This window comes from Brienomyrus brachyistius, chromosome 1 (genome assembly GCF_023856365.1).
Source record: "Brienomyrus brachyistius isolate T26 chromosome 1, BBRACH_0.4, whole genome shotgun sequence".
Taxonomy (NCBI): domain Eukaryota; kingdom Metazoa; phylum Chordata; class Actinopteri; order Osteoglossiformes; family Mormyridae; genus Brienomyrus; species Brienomyrus brachyistius.
This window is the reverse complement of record NC_064533.1, coordinates 5,903,257-5,921,015: the sequence shown is the minus strand read 5'-3', so window position 1 is coordinate 5,921,015 and position 17,759 is coordinate 5,903,257. Positions and strand designations below refer to the sequence as shown.

General features: G+C 47.7%; 1 protein-coding gene across 1 annotated transcript; it reads right to left on the bottom strand.

Moving 5' to 3' along the window:
• Positions 1-178: 178 nt before the first annotated feature.
• Positions 179-17,684, bottom strand: LOC125733682 (inosine-5'-monophosphate dehydrogenase 1b-like). Its single transcript, XM_049006063.1, is given in 17 exon segments — positions 179-2,389; positions 3,307-3,390; positions 3,714-3,858; positions 3,989-4,150; positions 4,235-4,378; positions 4,474-4,569; positions 4,658-4,748; positions 5,228-5,427; positions 6,113-6,200; positions 6,607-6,813; positions 6,939-7,013; positions 7,127-7,186; positions 7,188-7,229; positions 10,372-10,420; positions 16,186-16,260; positions 16,349-16,447; positions 17,123-17,684. Coding segments are annotated over 16 exon segments (1,638 nt in total). The 5' UTR covers position 16,447; positions 17,123-17,684; the 3' UTR covers positions 179-2,367.
• Positions 17,685-17,759: the final 75 nt, after the last annotated feature.

Genomic DNA, 17,759 nt, shown 5'->3' with positions numbered 1-17,759 from the left:
TCTCAACTTCAGTCCTGGGGTCCCACCATTACTGGCTGACTGAGAGGTCATCCCAGAAAGCCACACCCACTTCGGCCCTGCATGGAACAGGTGTACCCCCCCCCCCCCCGATTTAAACATCTAATAGGTTTACTATAAAGTGTACAGCAGTGCAACCCAGAATTAAATATATACAACGTTTTATTTAAAATGCATTTTAATTTTTATTAGCAGTAACATTGTGAACGTTTCTTAAAGCTTCGAATATCCCGTTGCACAATGAAAAACCAAGACGGAAGATTCAACGCGCTTCACCGATGCGCGCTAGGAGCAGAGAAAGCCGGCGTAACATGACGATGTAGTCGGTGGTCTTGATTGCAGAGGGGTATAAAAATAAGGAACCGTTATCCACAAAAACAATACAAAGAAAATGATACTGACCTACACCAAATGAAGTCTCTTCCCAACAGCGAAAATGAAAAGCGCCTTTGCTCACCATGATTGTTCCGCACGAACTCAGAACTTAAGGTTGTAGTAATTCGGTTTTTGCTCAGTTTGTTAGTCTTTTGTTATTACATTAGAAGGGGCAGTGAAAAGCAGACGTCAGGCAGTTCAGCGTTGCATATGTACGACCAAAAAAAAAAAAAAAAAACAGGTGGCAATCTGACTTGTTACATGAAATCTCAATTTCAAAAAACCGCAAGTTAGTAAAGCCACAATAAAACTGGAGATTTGTCCAGCTAACATTGTCATTTCACCTCTGATAATTAACTACTTTACACAGCGTGAAAAACTGAAAATATACTTAAAAATTTTATATTCTAATCAGTCTACAAAAACTTATACTCCGAGTGTGGCTAGAAAACGAATTTCATACAGCATCTATTACATTTATATCCACAGCATATGTACCGGAACACTCAATACATACTTTTATTTATGCATAAATAACCTTTTGTACATTGTAAACGCTTCTGCTGATACAAATTACTCAAGGTCAAACCAATGAAAACCTGAGATGCAACTATATCCAAATGGCAGGAAACCGAAAATGAAAACTTGTGTTGTAAATTTATTCGATGGAAATAACATATTGGTTCCCCCAACACTGCATTTTCTCTGACCTCTGACATACCTTCTCAGACAGGACCCAGTAACTCCAGAGGGAGGAAAGTCAACCTTCGACAAGAGAAACTGACTGAAAACTAAACTTAAAAAAAAAAAAAAAAAAAAAACTACGCAACAATTCCATTACATGGACAAAACCGATGTTTTAGGGACGTGGAAGTTTTGCGGCCGGTCAACTGGGGAAAAGCTGAAGTAGAAACACAGTCGGAGATCATTACGGTTTGCTTTGCTCTTCGTCCAGATTTCTGTCACACCTGATCATCACTACATGTAACGGTTAAGCTGCAACGCAACTGACCGCAAACTTTTGACAGAGAAGCAGACTGGTATATTGCTAGCTAAAAAACCACGTTTATTTTGGTTGCATTATTACAGTTGACGAACCCAGGCCTATCTATACAAAAGCAGGGTGGTGTAACATACTAATTGGGCAGAAATGAAAACTGGCTGTACAAATAAATGACAAGATGGTGAAAATAGCACCTATTTACTTTGATTTTTCATGATTTATCTGTACTTTTTAAAAATTATTATTGGTCAAATTCCAGTTTTTTTTTTTTGTTGTCTTCGTTCAACACCACACACGACGATCACACTGGAAAGGTAAGGCTCTCAGGTGGAGCATCTCCCTGCATTAAGGCTACCATTCGGCGTTTGGTCCACGCGACACCCTGCGCAGACAGAAATGGACAGCCCGCTGTCCTGGCCTCAAAGTCACGCTTTCCAAGGTCCCCGGGTGCCATGGCAGCCACAGAAAAACGCATTACTGTTTAAAATCCGGAAATGCGCTGAGACGGACCCTGTCCTGCGGTTCACGTGATAATTTTAAAGCAAACGAGGCTAGATTTTTGGGGGTCGCGCCATGTATCAGGGTAAACCTGGTCACCGGTAGATTCTGGGTGCTCCGTCCGGCTGTAAACGCTTTCGGAAAGGACTGAGGGACCCATGGTATTTGAAAAAGGATAACATGCATCCAAAATGCCCCCCTCCCCCCTCCTCTACCCATCACCTTCATAATCGCAGTGTTACTTTAGGTTGGGGTACGCTGGCTCAGGGCGCACATGACCGGGGGGGGTGCTTCAAAGCCCAGGCTCCACTGGCAAATTGATAGTGCAAATCTGCAGGTGGGGGCAGGGGGTAGTGTGTGTGTGGGGTGCGGGGTTGGGTTCGTTGGGACAGTATCAGACGTGCCCGTTGTGTCTGGTTGCCGCTGGAGATGGGATGTGGGGAGCCAGGCGGGTTGTTGGCCTGCCTCCGGGTTCAATAAAGCCGTTTCTCATAACTGTGGAGAAACAGAGTGGGGAGGGGGCATGTAGGATTCATTACAGTTGTAGATGTAATTTTTAACCAACAAATTACTTCATTAAAAAAAAGAAAAAACACTTAATTGGTGCCAGCAATGTACATTGTATCCCAAATTTGTCAATCCCCAAAATGATGTTGCCTTCAGATACCGTAAGTGATATATTTTATAAGCAGGAAGCGTAGTAATGTTGAAATAGGCCAAAATACATCAACGCTGCCCTTAAGCCAATTCCCAAGTCCGGTCGGATTCCTGATGGAGGGATTTCAAACAGGCTGAAGATGCACACAGTCCTGGCACCAATGGCAGACGAGTGTCAGCGAGGACACACAGTCAGAAGGTACACAACTCTCCCCAGAGCCCAAACACGCCACCAAAATCAGCTGCGGCTACAGAACTGGGTCGTTGGTATGGAGGTGGCGTACTTACATGGCACAAAAGAATATCTATGGTGCATGCATGAGTAGGGGGGAGAGAAGACATTTTGAAGTCTATTCAGCTCTTAAACATGATAGCACACATTAAATACGCGCTTCATTCTGAACATGCAGCATGAGCTTCCTAGACATTTTGGCTGACTTCTAAGTGAGACTATTGCTGCTCTAAAAAGTGCTGCTGGGGGGGGGGGGGGGGGGGGGAGTTAACATGGCAGCACGGCTAAATGGATCCATTAACCATCACCAGCCGTTAGCAGCGGTCATGCAAGTTAATCATCAAAAGCTTATGAATTTGGATTAAAATGTTGCATCTGAAAGCATAAAAAGTAAAAATTAAACTGAATTTCAGAGCCCAGTGATGGATTCTGGGGACGGGCGACTAGGAGGACCCTGTTCGTCCAGAGGGGGCTCGTATGAGGGGGTGCGAGAGCGCCCCCTGGTGGAGAGGGAGGGACTTACGAGTGCAAGCCGTGGACGCCTCCCTCCATCTGCGCTGACATGGTCCTCTTCTCAAACTTCAGCTCCCCGGAGTACATCATGGAGCTGCAGAGAGAGAGGGACGGCCATTCTCAGCCGACATTGATGGCAGATTGCCTCAGCGTCCGTGATGGAAGATTCCCACCCAATTAAGGTGCTAATTATCACAACAGAAATTAGTGAAGCTAACTGGAATATTAAAAGGCAGATTCAATTTACCCCACGAACATGTCTACGATAAGTGGCTGAAAGTAGGATGGATGGATGGATGTTAAAACTGTGAAGTTGGCCACAATTCCTTTGCGTTCCTCACTTCCATACACATGGCGCTCGTTCCCAGGAACCCGCACACCAAACTCACGTGTGTGATTACGGATGGACGCACTTACCGGAGGATGGACAGGCTCTTGGCGCCAATGTCCTGGCATCCGTGCTGGATGCCGGCGATCAGGTAGGGCACGAACTTGTGGATGGAGCCCTTGTCCTGCACGGAGCCCGATACCCCCTGGGCCACCTTGACCTTGTCGCTCTCCGCTGTGCCACACACACACACACACACACACACACACACACACACACACACACACACACACACACACACACACACACACACACAGAGTCACATGACTGCAAACGGCAAGTGGGCGGACCGGGCTGCTGACACACTAGGGGCTGCCTTACCTGAAGTAACGCTTCTGGCTACTGCTGTTCGCCTCCATGGCGTCCAGGGAGCCCATCCCACGGTACTTCTTCAGTCGCACGCCGTCGGAGAAGAAGTACTCGCCTGGTGCTTCCGTGGTGGCGGCAAGCAGCGACCCCATCATCACTGTCAACGGAAGGGTCAAGGGGTCAGTTACGCACGATAAGCAGCTCGATCGGAAGGTGCCACAGCTGTCAGACGTGAACATACCTGTGGACGCGCCCAGGGAGAGGGCCTTGACCACATGTCCCACCGTCTGGATGCCCCCGTCGGCGATGACCGGGACGCCAAAACGGCGAGCGTACTCAGCCACCTTGTACACCGACGTGCCTTGGGGTCGGCCGCAAGCCATGACTGCGGGGATGGTGGGCGGGACACGCAGACAAAAATCACTCGCATGGTCACCGGCAGGGTCAGGGTCCCGCCCCGAAAGACGCCGGCGCTCCTACCTTCCTGCGTGATGCAGATGGATCCGCAGCCCATGCCCACGCGCAGGGCGTCCACGCCGGCATCAATCAGGTTCTTGGCCTGGGCCGCCGTCACCACTGCATGGGGGGGGGGGGGGGGGGGGGGCGCGCAGCTTAGCACCTATCTCTCACCACCCGCCCCCCAGCCGAGTTGTGACCTACTCACCGTTCCCCCCCACCACTTGCAGCTCCGGGTACTTCTGCTTAATGTAGCTGATCATATTAATCTGGTAGACAGAATTCCCCTGTGACGAGTCCTGTGGTGAAAATTAATACATTTACACCTCACTGTCAGTGCACTTCCATTGCCGATTTACTGCTTTTTCATTTGGTCCATTTTGTAGTCATTTTATCTTATTTGTTACTTTCCATCCATCCATCCATCCATCCATCCATCTCCGCTTGTCCTAAGGCCATAGGCATGTGGAGCTTTGTCATTATATTTTTTAATTCTAATTTTATTCTTACATATTTATATTCTGTTAAACTGATATTTCTCTTTGCATTTCAAAATTCATCCAGTACATTCCAGTGAAAAAGCATTTCACTGCTTGGTGGTACAGTGTATGACCACGTATTTGACAAACTTTATTTTAAATTTGTTTAGCGGCCACTTTTATCCAAAGCGACCTGGTGACATCGCTCTGCCCATGCCGGTGACATCACTCTGCCCATGCCGGTGACATCACTCTGTGACGTCGGGAGTTATGGCGGCTCCCGTGAAGGCGACACTCACCAGCACCACCACGTCCACCCCGCCCTGCACCAGCATGTCCAGTCGGTACTTGTCATCCTCGCGGGTGCCGATGGCGGCGCCACACAGCAGCTGCTTGCGCGAGTCCTTGGAGGCCAGCGGGTAGTCGCGGTTTTTCTTCAGGTCCGTGCGGGCGATGATGGCCACCAGCTGATCGCTGTCGTTCACGATGGGCAGCTTACCTGGGGGGTGGGGGGGGGGGTGCGCACCACACCAGGGATATCGGTTTTAGGCCCAGGAAGACTATTTGGGATCCCAGCCCACTGGGAAATGGCGTCTTCACTGCGCAGAGCTCAGAGTAGCGCTAGAAAGAGTGAGTGAGAGCTTTCCCCCAGCGATCCGGATCCGTAATTAATGAGCACTGCGTCTAGGATCTAGAATGTTCCGCTGCAGCCTACATCTGTCCAGCTCCAGTATATACTCGCACTGTACAGTGTACCGAAGTAAATACCATGTTATTCATTTGACATTTTGCTGCTAATTGCACATTAATAAGTAATGTCCATGTTCAATGCCCTCTTTCATACTTCATACTGTTATCTGTTAGTGCAGTCAGAGTTGGACAAGCAAGCATTTCACTGCACATTGTAAAACCGCACATGAGACAGTTTGGGGTAGCATCCCGTGAAAAAAAAAAAAAGACACCCCCTCCCCAAAAGAAAGTCGGAAGGTGGATTGTTTTTGCCCGGTGAGACAATCACAAGCCTCCTACGAACTGGCCAAGAATGTGAGAGCGACAGTGTGGAGGTGAGAGTCACCAGTAGGGTATGAGATCACTGATACGATCAAGGCAAATGTGAAACGACAGCATCCACCCAGGGATGTCCAGTAGCTACATGGGGGGGGGGGGGGACTTCTGGGACTCACCCTTCTTACTCCTCTGGAGGATGTCGTTGGCCTCCTTCAGGGTGACCCCAGCTGGGGCCACGACCAGGTCCTCACGCTTGGTCATCGCCTGGGAAACACAGATCCAGAGGTGATATAGATAACTAGCAGGAGAGAGGAAGGTCCTGCCTGGGTCCCCGAGAAACTCACTTTGCCCCATCACCGGTATAGTGACCACTTGTGGCCAACAGGGGGCAAACCTTGAAATGTGTGGTTGTTGTGATAATAAACCCTGCCACTGGTCATATCCTGAGATATGAGAGAGAATAGTTTCAGCCCCAGGAAGGGTCTCCTGTTGCCCGTTTAACGTCCAGCTGTACTTATGATCAAATCATAGGAGGTTTTGGATAAGGGCTGGCAAGCAACGGAGCATGTGCTCACTAAAGCGTCAGACAGTTGGGTCTTAAACGACGGGACTCAAAACAGACGGAAAACATTCTAGCGAAACGGTGCGGCAGCGACCGCCATGGGCACACCTCCTCCAGGGGCCGGCTGTAGTCCTTCTCCGTGAAGAAGTCGATGTCACGGGAGGTGACGATGCCCACCAACTTGCTGCCCATCTTGCCGGTCTCGGTGACGGGGATTCCCGAGAAGCCGTGCCGGGCCTTGGCCTCGAACACGTCCCCGACCGTGTGACGCGGGCTCATCACCACGGGGTCCGTGATGAAGCCCTGCTCGAATTTCTGTCATTCAGGAGAAGGCGTGTCACTCTCCTGATTAGTCACATGATCAATCCCAGGGGGCACAATGCGCAGGGCAGGAAGGCGGAGGCACGGATAGTAAGAAACGGCGAAACCCAGAATCCTACCTTAACCTTCCTCACTTCATTGGCCTGGAACTCCGGAGTACAGTTGTGGTGAATGATTCCGATGCCACCCATGAGCTGGGAAAAGACCAAAAATAATAAATCCTTATACAAGATGCTTGGGGCGACTTGCAGGAACACGAGCACCTTAAGTCTCTACACCCCTCAAAAACGGCCGTAGTGGAACCTACCGCCATGGCGATGGCCATCGAGGACTCCGTAACCGTGTCCATCGGAGATGAGATCAGGGGGGGTCTTTAAAGTGATCTTTCTAGTCAGAGCAGAGGTGAGGTCCTGTAACCAAGACCACAGGAGACAAAATAAAATTCGCACAATTACTTCTGAAAATGCCCCAGACATGGACTGACTTTTCCCACTAGTATATTTTCCCCACTACACACCTAAATTCCCATTTATTTGCATGCATCGACATCTTTGTCCACTAGAGGTCAGACCAGCACAGTAGACACGTCCAGCACCTGCTCCAATCTGTAGCTTCCCGTAAATCAGGGCTGTTCAAATCACGGTCCTCAAAGTCTAAGCCCTGCTGATCTTCCAGCCTTCCTTTCCCTGTGAGCCACGTGTGAAGCCTCTAGCCAATCAGAATCAGTCATTATTAAACTGACTACCAGGGAGACCTGAAAACCAGGCCTGGATTTGGAATCGAGGGCCAGATTTGAAGAGGCCTCCCGTAAATGATTTAAACAACCGAAATGCTCATCACACGGATGGGAGATTCACTGGAGGTGGATGATCTGGAGGTTTGGTAAGAGAATCTGCAGAATCTGGTCTTATTTCTCAAAATGGCTTCGTTTATGTGGCCAGTTTAGTGGCGGAGATTATTTCACAAAAACCAAAATGAAAAGGAAGACGAACTTCTAAAGGCAGGAGAGATGTCGACATCGATGGAAAAAAACAAAGTGTTTATTACATCATTAGGAAACATATTCCAACACAATAATACTATAGAACTGGATGTAAAAGCAGGGCTCCTTAAGAGCTGTCGTCAGTCACCTGCAGTGGTCCTTTCTGAAGTGGCAAAGTGCCTCCGATATCAAACAGCTCCTTTTGCTTCAGAATATCAGGGCAAAGTCAGGCCAACTGCATTTCTGCCCATAAGGATGTACATTTATCTACTTAGCTGACAAAAGTACGAAGCAGAGACTGCCAGGGCGATCTTCCCACTGGGGGTACGGAGCCCTAATAGATTCCCACCAAACAAAACTACCAGCCTTCAGATTCCGGTCGGTATTATAGATTAGCATCAGTACCCAGCTAACTAATATCTGATAGCAGCTTTGGGACATGGTGGCGGGGATTTAACGGGCCAGTACTGGACAGCTCAGCCAAGGAGGTCACTCTACCATTGGAGCGAAGTGCTTCCCCGGTGAAGGTGTTGGCAGCCGTGAGAGGCAATGGGTTTGGAAAGCAGGAAATGCACCACAGTAAGAGGTGTGATGGTTAGCAAATGCTCTTGGAAACGGCGATTTAGGAAACACAGGCGGGCAGAAGGCAGGACCCTGGGCAGCGTGCCAACCGGCCACACGCATGTGAGTGCGCACGAACACACACTTATCATGTGACTCTCCATTCATTCCTATGGGGAAAACCATAATCCCAACATGACGACCTTAACCCCCACCCAGCCCTAACCTTAACCATAAGTAACCAAGCTGAATACAAGATTTCGGACATTTTTAGTGTGGCGATTGCAGTTTCAGATTTTTAGAAAATTGAGTTTCCCCCTTTTTGGGACCAAAAAAATATATCTTGCAAACACATGTGCGCACGCACACATACATGGGACACTCGGTGGAATAATGTCCTTACTAACCCGGGTGTGGAAATCACACAAACCTCACACAGATCCAGGCATAGCAGTCGAGCCTACAGCCCTGGGGGTGTGAAGCCACCCAGCTGCACCACAGGACCGGTGCAAAGAAAACATCTGAACCCAGCTTCCAAACATCTGTGGTTAATTAACAGATGGCGGGAAGACGGCAGAGACAGACTGCTGGCAGACACAGACTGCCGGCAGACCGAGACGTCCTCGCCTCAGGCCAGCGTCTGAAAAGTGGGCATGGTGGTTTCCTGGGAGGGGGCAGGGGTGGCTCCCCAGAGAGGAATTTGCCACAGTCTGGACGGTCACCCGACCGGGACGACGTGGGTGATCAAAAAAAAAACAACGTAAAGTGGAAACAAAGACCGGTGTTTCCCCAGAGAGGCCCCTCCACTTCATTCTGTCGCTTCTTCAACATTAAACCCAATTAGGCTTAATCCCCTTGGCAAAGAAACTTCCAGAAGATCGTAGTGGTTCCCCATCATCCTGCAGCCTGGTGGACGTGGAATTAGTTTCTCTTTCGATGCCATGACGCCACTGCACTAAGCTAAAGATTAACGTAACGACATTACGAGTGATTGGGAGTCGTCGACAATGGCTGGCTCGTCCCTCGCAGGCAGGTCGGCTGCCACGTTCCCACGGCCGGGAAAACGCGAGAACAGAATGAACGCGATGACAATCGGGCTAGGCTACCCAGAGGTGAAGAAAATTTATTTTATCGCCTCAGCAGGATTTTTGTTTGACTCCCACGAGGCGACCAGCAGGGGAAGAGTTTGGGGACTCTTCTGTGTGAAGTGAGGTCAGACATAAATACAGTCTGCAGGGCAGTGATCAGAAACCCTCTATTCCATTAAAAATAGAGCAAAGCATGACTCTACAAAGGATGAGGGACGAGCATGTTGGTAGGAAACGGGAGTTGTGCTGCTCTCTAATTAAAGAGGAGCCTCCCCCCCACAAGCCCCACCCCATCACTCATTTCCACCGGGGGCCAGGGGAGGGTCACAGCTGCATGCACAAACAGGTCTGCTAAGGTAGAGCAACACCCGACAGCTCAGCAAAACCCCAGGAGAGTCAGGCGGCACAAACAAGACAGCCAGGCCTGCCAGAATGAGGCAGCTGTCCCGTGTGTGGAAGGAGAGGGAGGGCCTGCGGGTGGCGGTGGGTTCGAGGAATCTGAAAAAGCAGAAAACAGCTCTCTTTCCAGTCTTAGTGCCTGAACTGACTCATGAAAACTAAAGGCAGGAACCAGACAGGAAGACACAGACATTTTGGGGAGAAATAACCTACCCATGAATGTTTCAACAAAATGTAAGCTATTAGATCTTTAAAGTACATAAAAAAATTATTACAATCCAATCCTTAAAAGAAAAACTGCTCAGACGTTTGCTGAAGGCCTTCCCAAATGGGGGGGGCACATGGCTGTCGAACACGACGACCGCCCTCCACACCACCTGCATTCACGTCTCACAGCCACTCCGCTGCGGCTCCGTTGATTCCGATGCTCTGCTCGAAAATCATGTCGCTTTTAAATACGAAATGTGTTTGTTTCATATGCTTAGTGTAGTGACTGCGGCCAACGGGGCCCATCGGACTCACCACTTCGTCGGAGGTGAAGTCGATAAAGCCGGGCAGGATCAGGAAATCACTGGCGGGAGAGAAGACAGGACAGGGCATGGCGGCAATTAGCAAATTAGCTTAGCGGCAGCCAATCGGAAGCTCCGGAGCAATTTCAAGCCATATCACTAGACAAGTGAGGTACGACGGAGATGCCAAAATGTTAGGAAAACAAAACAGTCTCATTACATTTGCTACTCAGGACATGAAAAACAAAAATTCACAAAAACAGCACATGTTTTTAATCAGACTCCTCAGAGACTGCAACACTTGAAGCACTCCGTGTACACAGACCCAGTGGTATAACACCAGTGACCCTCGCGACGGGAAACATGTGTCAGTGAGGGAGGGGCACGACTTGGAGGAGCTTGAGCCCACAAACAAGCAGACGTGGAGGAGGTGGAGAGCAGCCTTGTCCCGGGACAAATGCCAGCGGCTAAATGCAGAAACCACAGAATAGTGACCCCACCCCGAGCAGGTCAGTCTGCTCCTGCTCCGCGCAGAATAAGGCACACAGTGATCCACACGGGGGCCCGGGCCGCCGCTCACAAGCACTTGGTCGCCATCAGCGGCTGGGTCCCTCGCAGTTAGTAAACCTCCAGACAAGAACCAGGTCATCAAACATGGAGCAAAAATAAAATGGATGAAAACAGCTTCAGCTGCTCGGCCCAGACGATTCCGAGAACTTCACCGGGGATCGGAATCTCGTGGGCCCAGTGCAACTCCTGATTAACCATCTGCACGAACATCAGCAGAAAATCAGCAGCACGCGATTTCAGGAGGCTAACGATGTTAGCATAGATTCCCTAAACGCTTTCTCTGTCTTCCAGGAAGCGTTTAGCTGGTTCAGGTTCACAGAGAGCCTGCAGTATGTCTCAGGGTATCGCAGGGCACGAGGCATAACCCTGACCCTGACCGTGATAACCCAGACCCTGACCGTGATAACCCTGACCCTGACAACCCTGACCCAGCCATAACCATCCAATCGTAACCATCAGAAACTACAACAAAATACCAGACTTTTGGATATTTTAGTTTTTTGATTGCAGCTACAGATTTTTATAAAACTAAAGTTTATATTATCTGGACCAGAAAAGTAAGAGGTTTCACCACATTTGGTCCCCACAATGTGATAAATACCCCCCTCCCCCCAGATACACATACACACAAAATCAATGACACACTGCAGGAAATTGAGACACAAACTGACCAGACTGCATATTTTTGGACCACAAGAGGAAACCCTGGTTAAATAAAAAAATAATAATAATAATAATCATGGAAATACAGGGAAAACATATCAACTCCCCACAGAGACAGAGGGAGTAGGAATCAAATCCCGAGGCGTGAGATTGCAAACTACCCAAAGTCGATCAAAAGCCAAATTCAACCTCCCACACTCAATACCCCTTGATGCCAAATATTTTGCTCCTGGGTTCACAGCTTTTTTAAATCTCTGGTGTATCTTCCTGAAAATCCAGACTGACAGCTTCATCTGACAGACAAGTCAGGAACAGAACCGGAAGAGCGAGCCTTTGTGAGCAGAGCCCCTAGCACAGAGCGGCACTACACTCATCTTTGGGAGCTTGGAGCAAAAGGCAGAGAAGCGAACGAGGGACCACGGCGACAGGGATCTCGGAAAAAGCCGGAAGAGCAGGAAACAAAATCCCGAGAACAGGCATCCCGAAAGCCGGCGGCAGAAAATGCCGAGTGCCCCCACCCCCGTAATCCATCATCCTTAGACGGCCACGACGCAACTCCTAGGTATGCACTCGGAGATCTCCAAACAATTATACTACAGTGAAAGCACACAAAGGTATACAGGAATCTGAGGATTCATCGAATAATCGTTTATATTATATTACATAATTAGTGGGAGGCAGGAATCAACCAGTCACTGCCAGATGCAGTCAGTTTAACAGACTTCATTTAAGTGGCACGTTTTTGGACAGTGGATGGACACCAAAGGATCCCCGGAAAAGCCCCCCCACACACACACCCCGTGCCATTCTGCCGCCCTGACAGACCTGCGCAACGTGCGATGTTACTGTCAACATGACATTTCATCCACATGTGACCGTCACATCAAGGACGAGTCTGCTGGCTTCAAGCATGGATAAGCTGCCCTAAAACCTATTATTTTTTACCTCTCTGGAAACTAAACTTGACAAGCTTTATTTTATTTTAACGATGGTTCCTTTTCAAAATTATCTACTATATGTAAAAATAAATCAAATAAATCGGTCTAAAGCTTACCGCCGCTGCGTTTGCATGAGCTCTGCACACACGTTATGTATCACAGGGCTGCCGAATCTCAGGCATCTACCATGACGCTCATGCTTTCTGAATCACGCGAGAAATCTAACACCAAATCTATATTATTCCATTATTAACCTAAAATTTGAGGCAGTTTGCAATCCATACGGAATATTTACAAGGTAATAAACTTATGGGGCGCAAGTACAGGAGCTGACCCTCGGCGGTGACATTGTGTACGTTTGTCCATGTCGTTCGTTAACGTCAAACGACGTGGAAGCCGCTTCCCCCTTCCGACAGTAACCCTTTCCGATGTGCGCTCACTACAGAACAAAATGCAGAAACTCGCTGCACCGATAAAGTACGATAGGGATCTCAGCAGGGCTAACCTGCTGAACGAGGATGTTAGTGATCAGGCCTGGCTATTCTGTCGATCAGGCCGGGAAAATCACTGGCCATAAACATCAACTCTCCCACCTGTACTCACAGATTTTGACAAAAAAAAAAAGCACAACAGGTTTATAGATTTCACTCATCCACTTGTGTCTTCCGATTGTTGCCATCAGGCCGGAGACTCACAGTCCCATTAGTCAGGAAAAAAGGCTACAAACGGCCATTTATTCCATCAGCTGTAACCATCCTTAAAGACTATTTCTTTTAGATAATATAACAAAACTAGTTGCCAATTAAATTGGTATCTTATGTATTTTGTTTTAAATGCATTCATTTATGTTAAATTTCTCGCTTGGAGTAAACTGGACTGATTTTATAACATATTCCACTTATATCTAGTTGCACTGACATATATGTTTATTGTGTATAGTGTTGCTTGTATTGTGTGTTGAATTCGTCACTGTCAAAGTTTCCATGCGACGGAAATTTGATGGACATTAAAGGCGTATTCTATTCTAAAACTCTTACATACATGCAAATGCTTATGCAGGCTTGTCAAACTGAAAAGCTCACAGCCACTAGCCGACCAAAGGTGGGATCCCTGTATTATGCAAGACAATGCAGCTAAATCACGGGACATACCTTCATTTTAGCTGTGATTATTTTGACATACAGGAATGACAGAAAGTAAATTAAGCCAAATAATTTAAGTGAAAGTGATTACAAATCAGGCTAAGCTACTCAGAGGCAAAGTGGCACATATCTATGGTTAACCTCATATTAGTTTCCCAATTTCTGTGGTAATATTTACATTCTGCTTTGCAATACTTACAGACGACTATATTTCCATCACTGTTAATGTGAATGAAATTACGCTCATACACTACAGGCGACTTCCTTCCGCCATATTGCCGAGCGATCGAGAAGGAAAATTTTTAAATCAATGCTTTTTAAGTAACCGACTTTAATCAAGTAATCGTGACGGCTTTACACCATTTATATTCATTTATTCAAACTTTAGTCTTATTCCAAAGTACAGTCATGCCTTCAGGCGCGAGGGTTAGGGCTGGAATTATCAAAACCGCAAAATGTCAAATTCGTGCATCTGGAGGGAGCGACTGTACTTCACACAAAAGGAATCGCCGAGGGACGGGGAGTTCGTGAGATCCGGGGTTAGAAGTCAAAGCCGAACCCTGAACACCTCGTGAGTTATAAGCCGTTCGGAGGCCTCAGGTCTTACACAGAGCTCCGGCCCCCATTTACAGCCCCCCCTCCCCACATTCCTCCAACTGCCACGAGGCGCTCACTGTTAAGTACAATAAAGAGAGTGTACAATGTCAGATGCTGGAACAAAATATCAACAGGATACGCAGCACACTCTCCAGTGAACTTTAAAAAAAAAATAAAAAATACCGCTGACGAAAAGTGCTGTATTTCAGTCTGCAATGATGTGCAGCTTTTAATGGGCAGCAAAGCCGACGTCCGACGTCACATCATTTCCCTGGGTCGGGCGTCACCGGTACACAAACAGTACCCCGCCATTTGGGGTACGTTCCGAAATCCGAAGGCTGAAGATTCGCCAGGGACCCGGTGAAGATTCCTGCCATATGTATGAACAAGCTGTTTGGCTGACGAAGGCGACTTAGCTGTGACTTAAGTTACTCAGGCATGCATCTGTGAAAGGAATGTGTTGCGGTTAAATTAGCAGTCATCCATACATACTTAGAACAAAGACCTGTTATTTTTTATTATTATTATAATTTTTAAGAACTACAGATTTTAAAACAAACTCATTTACAGGCACCAAAAAAAAAAAACAGTAAAAACCAAGCAAATATACACGGTTGCTATAGAAACCACTGAGCAGTTGCTAAGCAGCCGGGCCTGACCTCAGTAACACCTGCCTGGGTGTTACGCTGATATCTCAGGACCATATTTCCTTGCGATACCGGCAGACTGGGAGTCTCACCACCTCCTCTGCTCACATCTCTGCATCCAGAGCCTTCCTATCGGAAGGTAGAGCTTTCTCGTCAGAAGCACCGGCTCAGAACGCAAGCCTGTGATTCAATTCCCACGACCCAAAGGCACGGTTTTTCGGTACAATGGCAAACACGACACACTGGCATCCTGCCTGGCATCTATCCCACCCAGAGCTCCACGTCTCTTCGGACAGGTTCCAGATCAGTGACACTATCCAAAGTGATTATCAAACCAGCGTACGTACAGAAATGCACCTTTACCTGGCAGCAACCCAACAGAACTGGCACAGCCCCCAACAGACAGCACTCCAGACCGAATGAGGTGAATCAGACACGTCTCCCTAATGCTCACATGTGCAACACGCAGATTATATAACTCGACCAGAAGCCTTCCTGAAGTACTTTTTATAGCAAACCAAATATTATCGGGCAAGGTTCAGTACTCCACAAGAAAAAAGTACCACGCCACAAAATCTCCCCTCAGACCTGCACACAAACATGGCAACCATGTGTTACGCAAACACAACCCATCCAGAGAAAAGCAAACTACACCCCCACACCATCGCACCTTAAGGCCGTCTGTGTGAAGAGTTTAAGTCAAAACAAAGGGATATTTACAGAGCCCACAGTCAGCTAAGTGAACACACATCCTGAAATGCAAAAACGTGAAAAACAATCCATCCTGTCTAAGGTGCAATACTGGTTTTGACGACTGTTTTCATAATTTATGATTCTGGGATCAAATCGTGCAATGCAATATTCAGTTGGCACAGGCAAGGGAGTATGAGAGAGTTTAATATTGAGGGGTACACATCTTAATTTACGTGCAAAGGTCTATTGTTTGGGGAGGACAAATGAAGCCAAATTAAATATTGGGAGAGACGCGTCTCCCGCGATTCCTACACCCCTGGGCACACGACTATATAAATAAACAGGAAAGTCCGATTTATGTATATAGGTGTGTGTTTAAGCCAGTGGATTAAGTCGGTCTCGTTACGCAAAAATCATAACCAGTTCACCGGGTGGTAAAGGCAGTCCATCATAGATCAAAGCAGATTGATTTAGAGGAAAGAGGTGTTTAAAAAGAGGAGCTTTGGAGTAGATTGGGAGAAGATGTCTGTCTTTGTCTGAGGAGGTGGCAGCGATGCACAAAGCCGAGGCTCCTTACTTGTAAGTCAGTCCGTCCACTTTAGCGACCAGCTGCTCGGCTGTGAGTCCATCAGCATCGGACTGCTGAGCTGATCTGCGGTTTAAGACGCTGCGTTTTTGTCCCCGTTTCATGCGGATCGTGGCAGCAAACGGGGCGCCGGCGACGGACCGGGAGGACTTACTTGTAGGTGAGGCCGTCTCCGATGGAGAAAAGCTGCTGGGCTGAGAGCCCGTCGTCCGGGACGTAGCCGGTGCCTCCGGTGATCAGATAATCCGCCATACTACCGGAAAAACAAAAGGGGATGGAGAGTAAAATGCACTGCACAGGCGTCAAGAACCACCCGGAGCTTTCTTTTTTAATCATCTGCATGAAATGCAGAAAAATCACACTCGCCCCAATCCCCCCCCCCCCCCCCCCCCCCAAGAAAACCCAACCTGACGCCACCTGATTCCCTAAAGTCTACTGGACAGACAGACAGTCTCTGAAATATAAATGCAGACCAAGCTATTTAAAAAGAATCACGTCTGCACCGCAGGTCCCCACGCCCAAAACCAGCGATGAATCGCTTTTGGTCGCATATTTCTGCACCACATAGCCGTACGGCTAAGACGAAACGGCCCAGTGACCTAGACTGCATGTACACACACACACACACGATGTACCATCAAATATAAAACATACGCGGAATTATAATTATTTATTGTAAAAATGGGAAGCGTAAATAATTCATTTTAAAACGCAGAAGCACCAATTCATTACGGATCGGCTAAAATAAACGCACGTGCCTCCCATGCACCGAGCACGTTTTCGCCGATCCTTCCCTCAAATACGCAGCACTGCGAACCAGGAAATAAAAAATACATGAATCTTCTGCGTCCTGCAAATGCGTTTTAATATAAAAATATAAAAGATTTTCAACCACAGCGGGGAAACAAGCCCGGTTTGGGTTTTATACCTTTCGAAATGAAACTGAAGCCGTCTCTCTTCTGGCGTTATCGTGAGACTGAAGCCTCCGGCAGGAAAGACGGCGAGACAAAGGCAGATTTAAGCCAATATCGGAAACACCGACGAAGCCCTGGCCCCTTTGCACTCTTTACACCTGGCGACGCTGAACGACGGTCCCGATCTCTTATTGCCCTAGTGTGTCCGGAGCTGGATGTCGCGCCCTGCTTGCAAACAGCGTCGCGCCTTTCAGCTTTGTCACATGTCTCTGTAAGGGTACTTTTTAACTCCTTAATCCCATTCCTGCATTAGTCCAAACTGCATCTCCGTTCAACACAGGGAGCCTATTCTTTTTAGCAGCACTAATATCTTTTAATATCTCACATGCGATGCGGTGTTGCTGCTATCTTAAATCGCATGAGACTTTGCACGGCATTTTAAACCTGCTAATTACTTTGCCCTCATATTGCTTAAAATGTACGTGCGAATGCGTTTAATTGGAGCTTGCTTAAAAATATGTAGGAATTCTAGTAACTCGTTTATACAGATCGCATTATCTGCTTACAAAGTTTCAGCCCTTTAAATGAATCGCTTGTATTTTAAAATATGCATGGAAATTTCTAACGGTGGTTTAGCGGGTGGAACTGAGG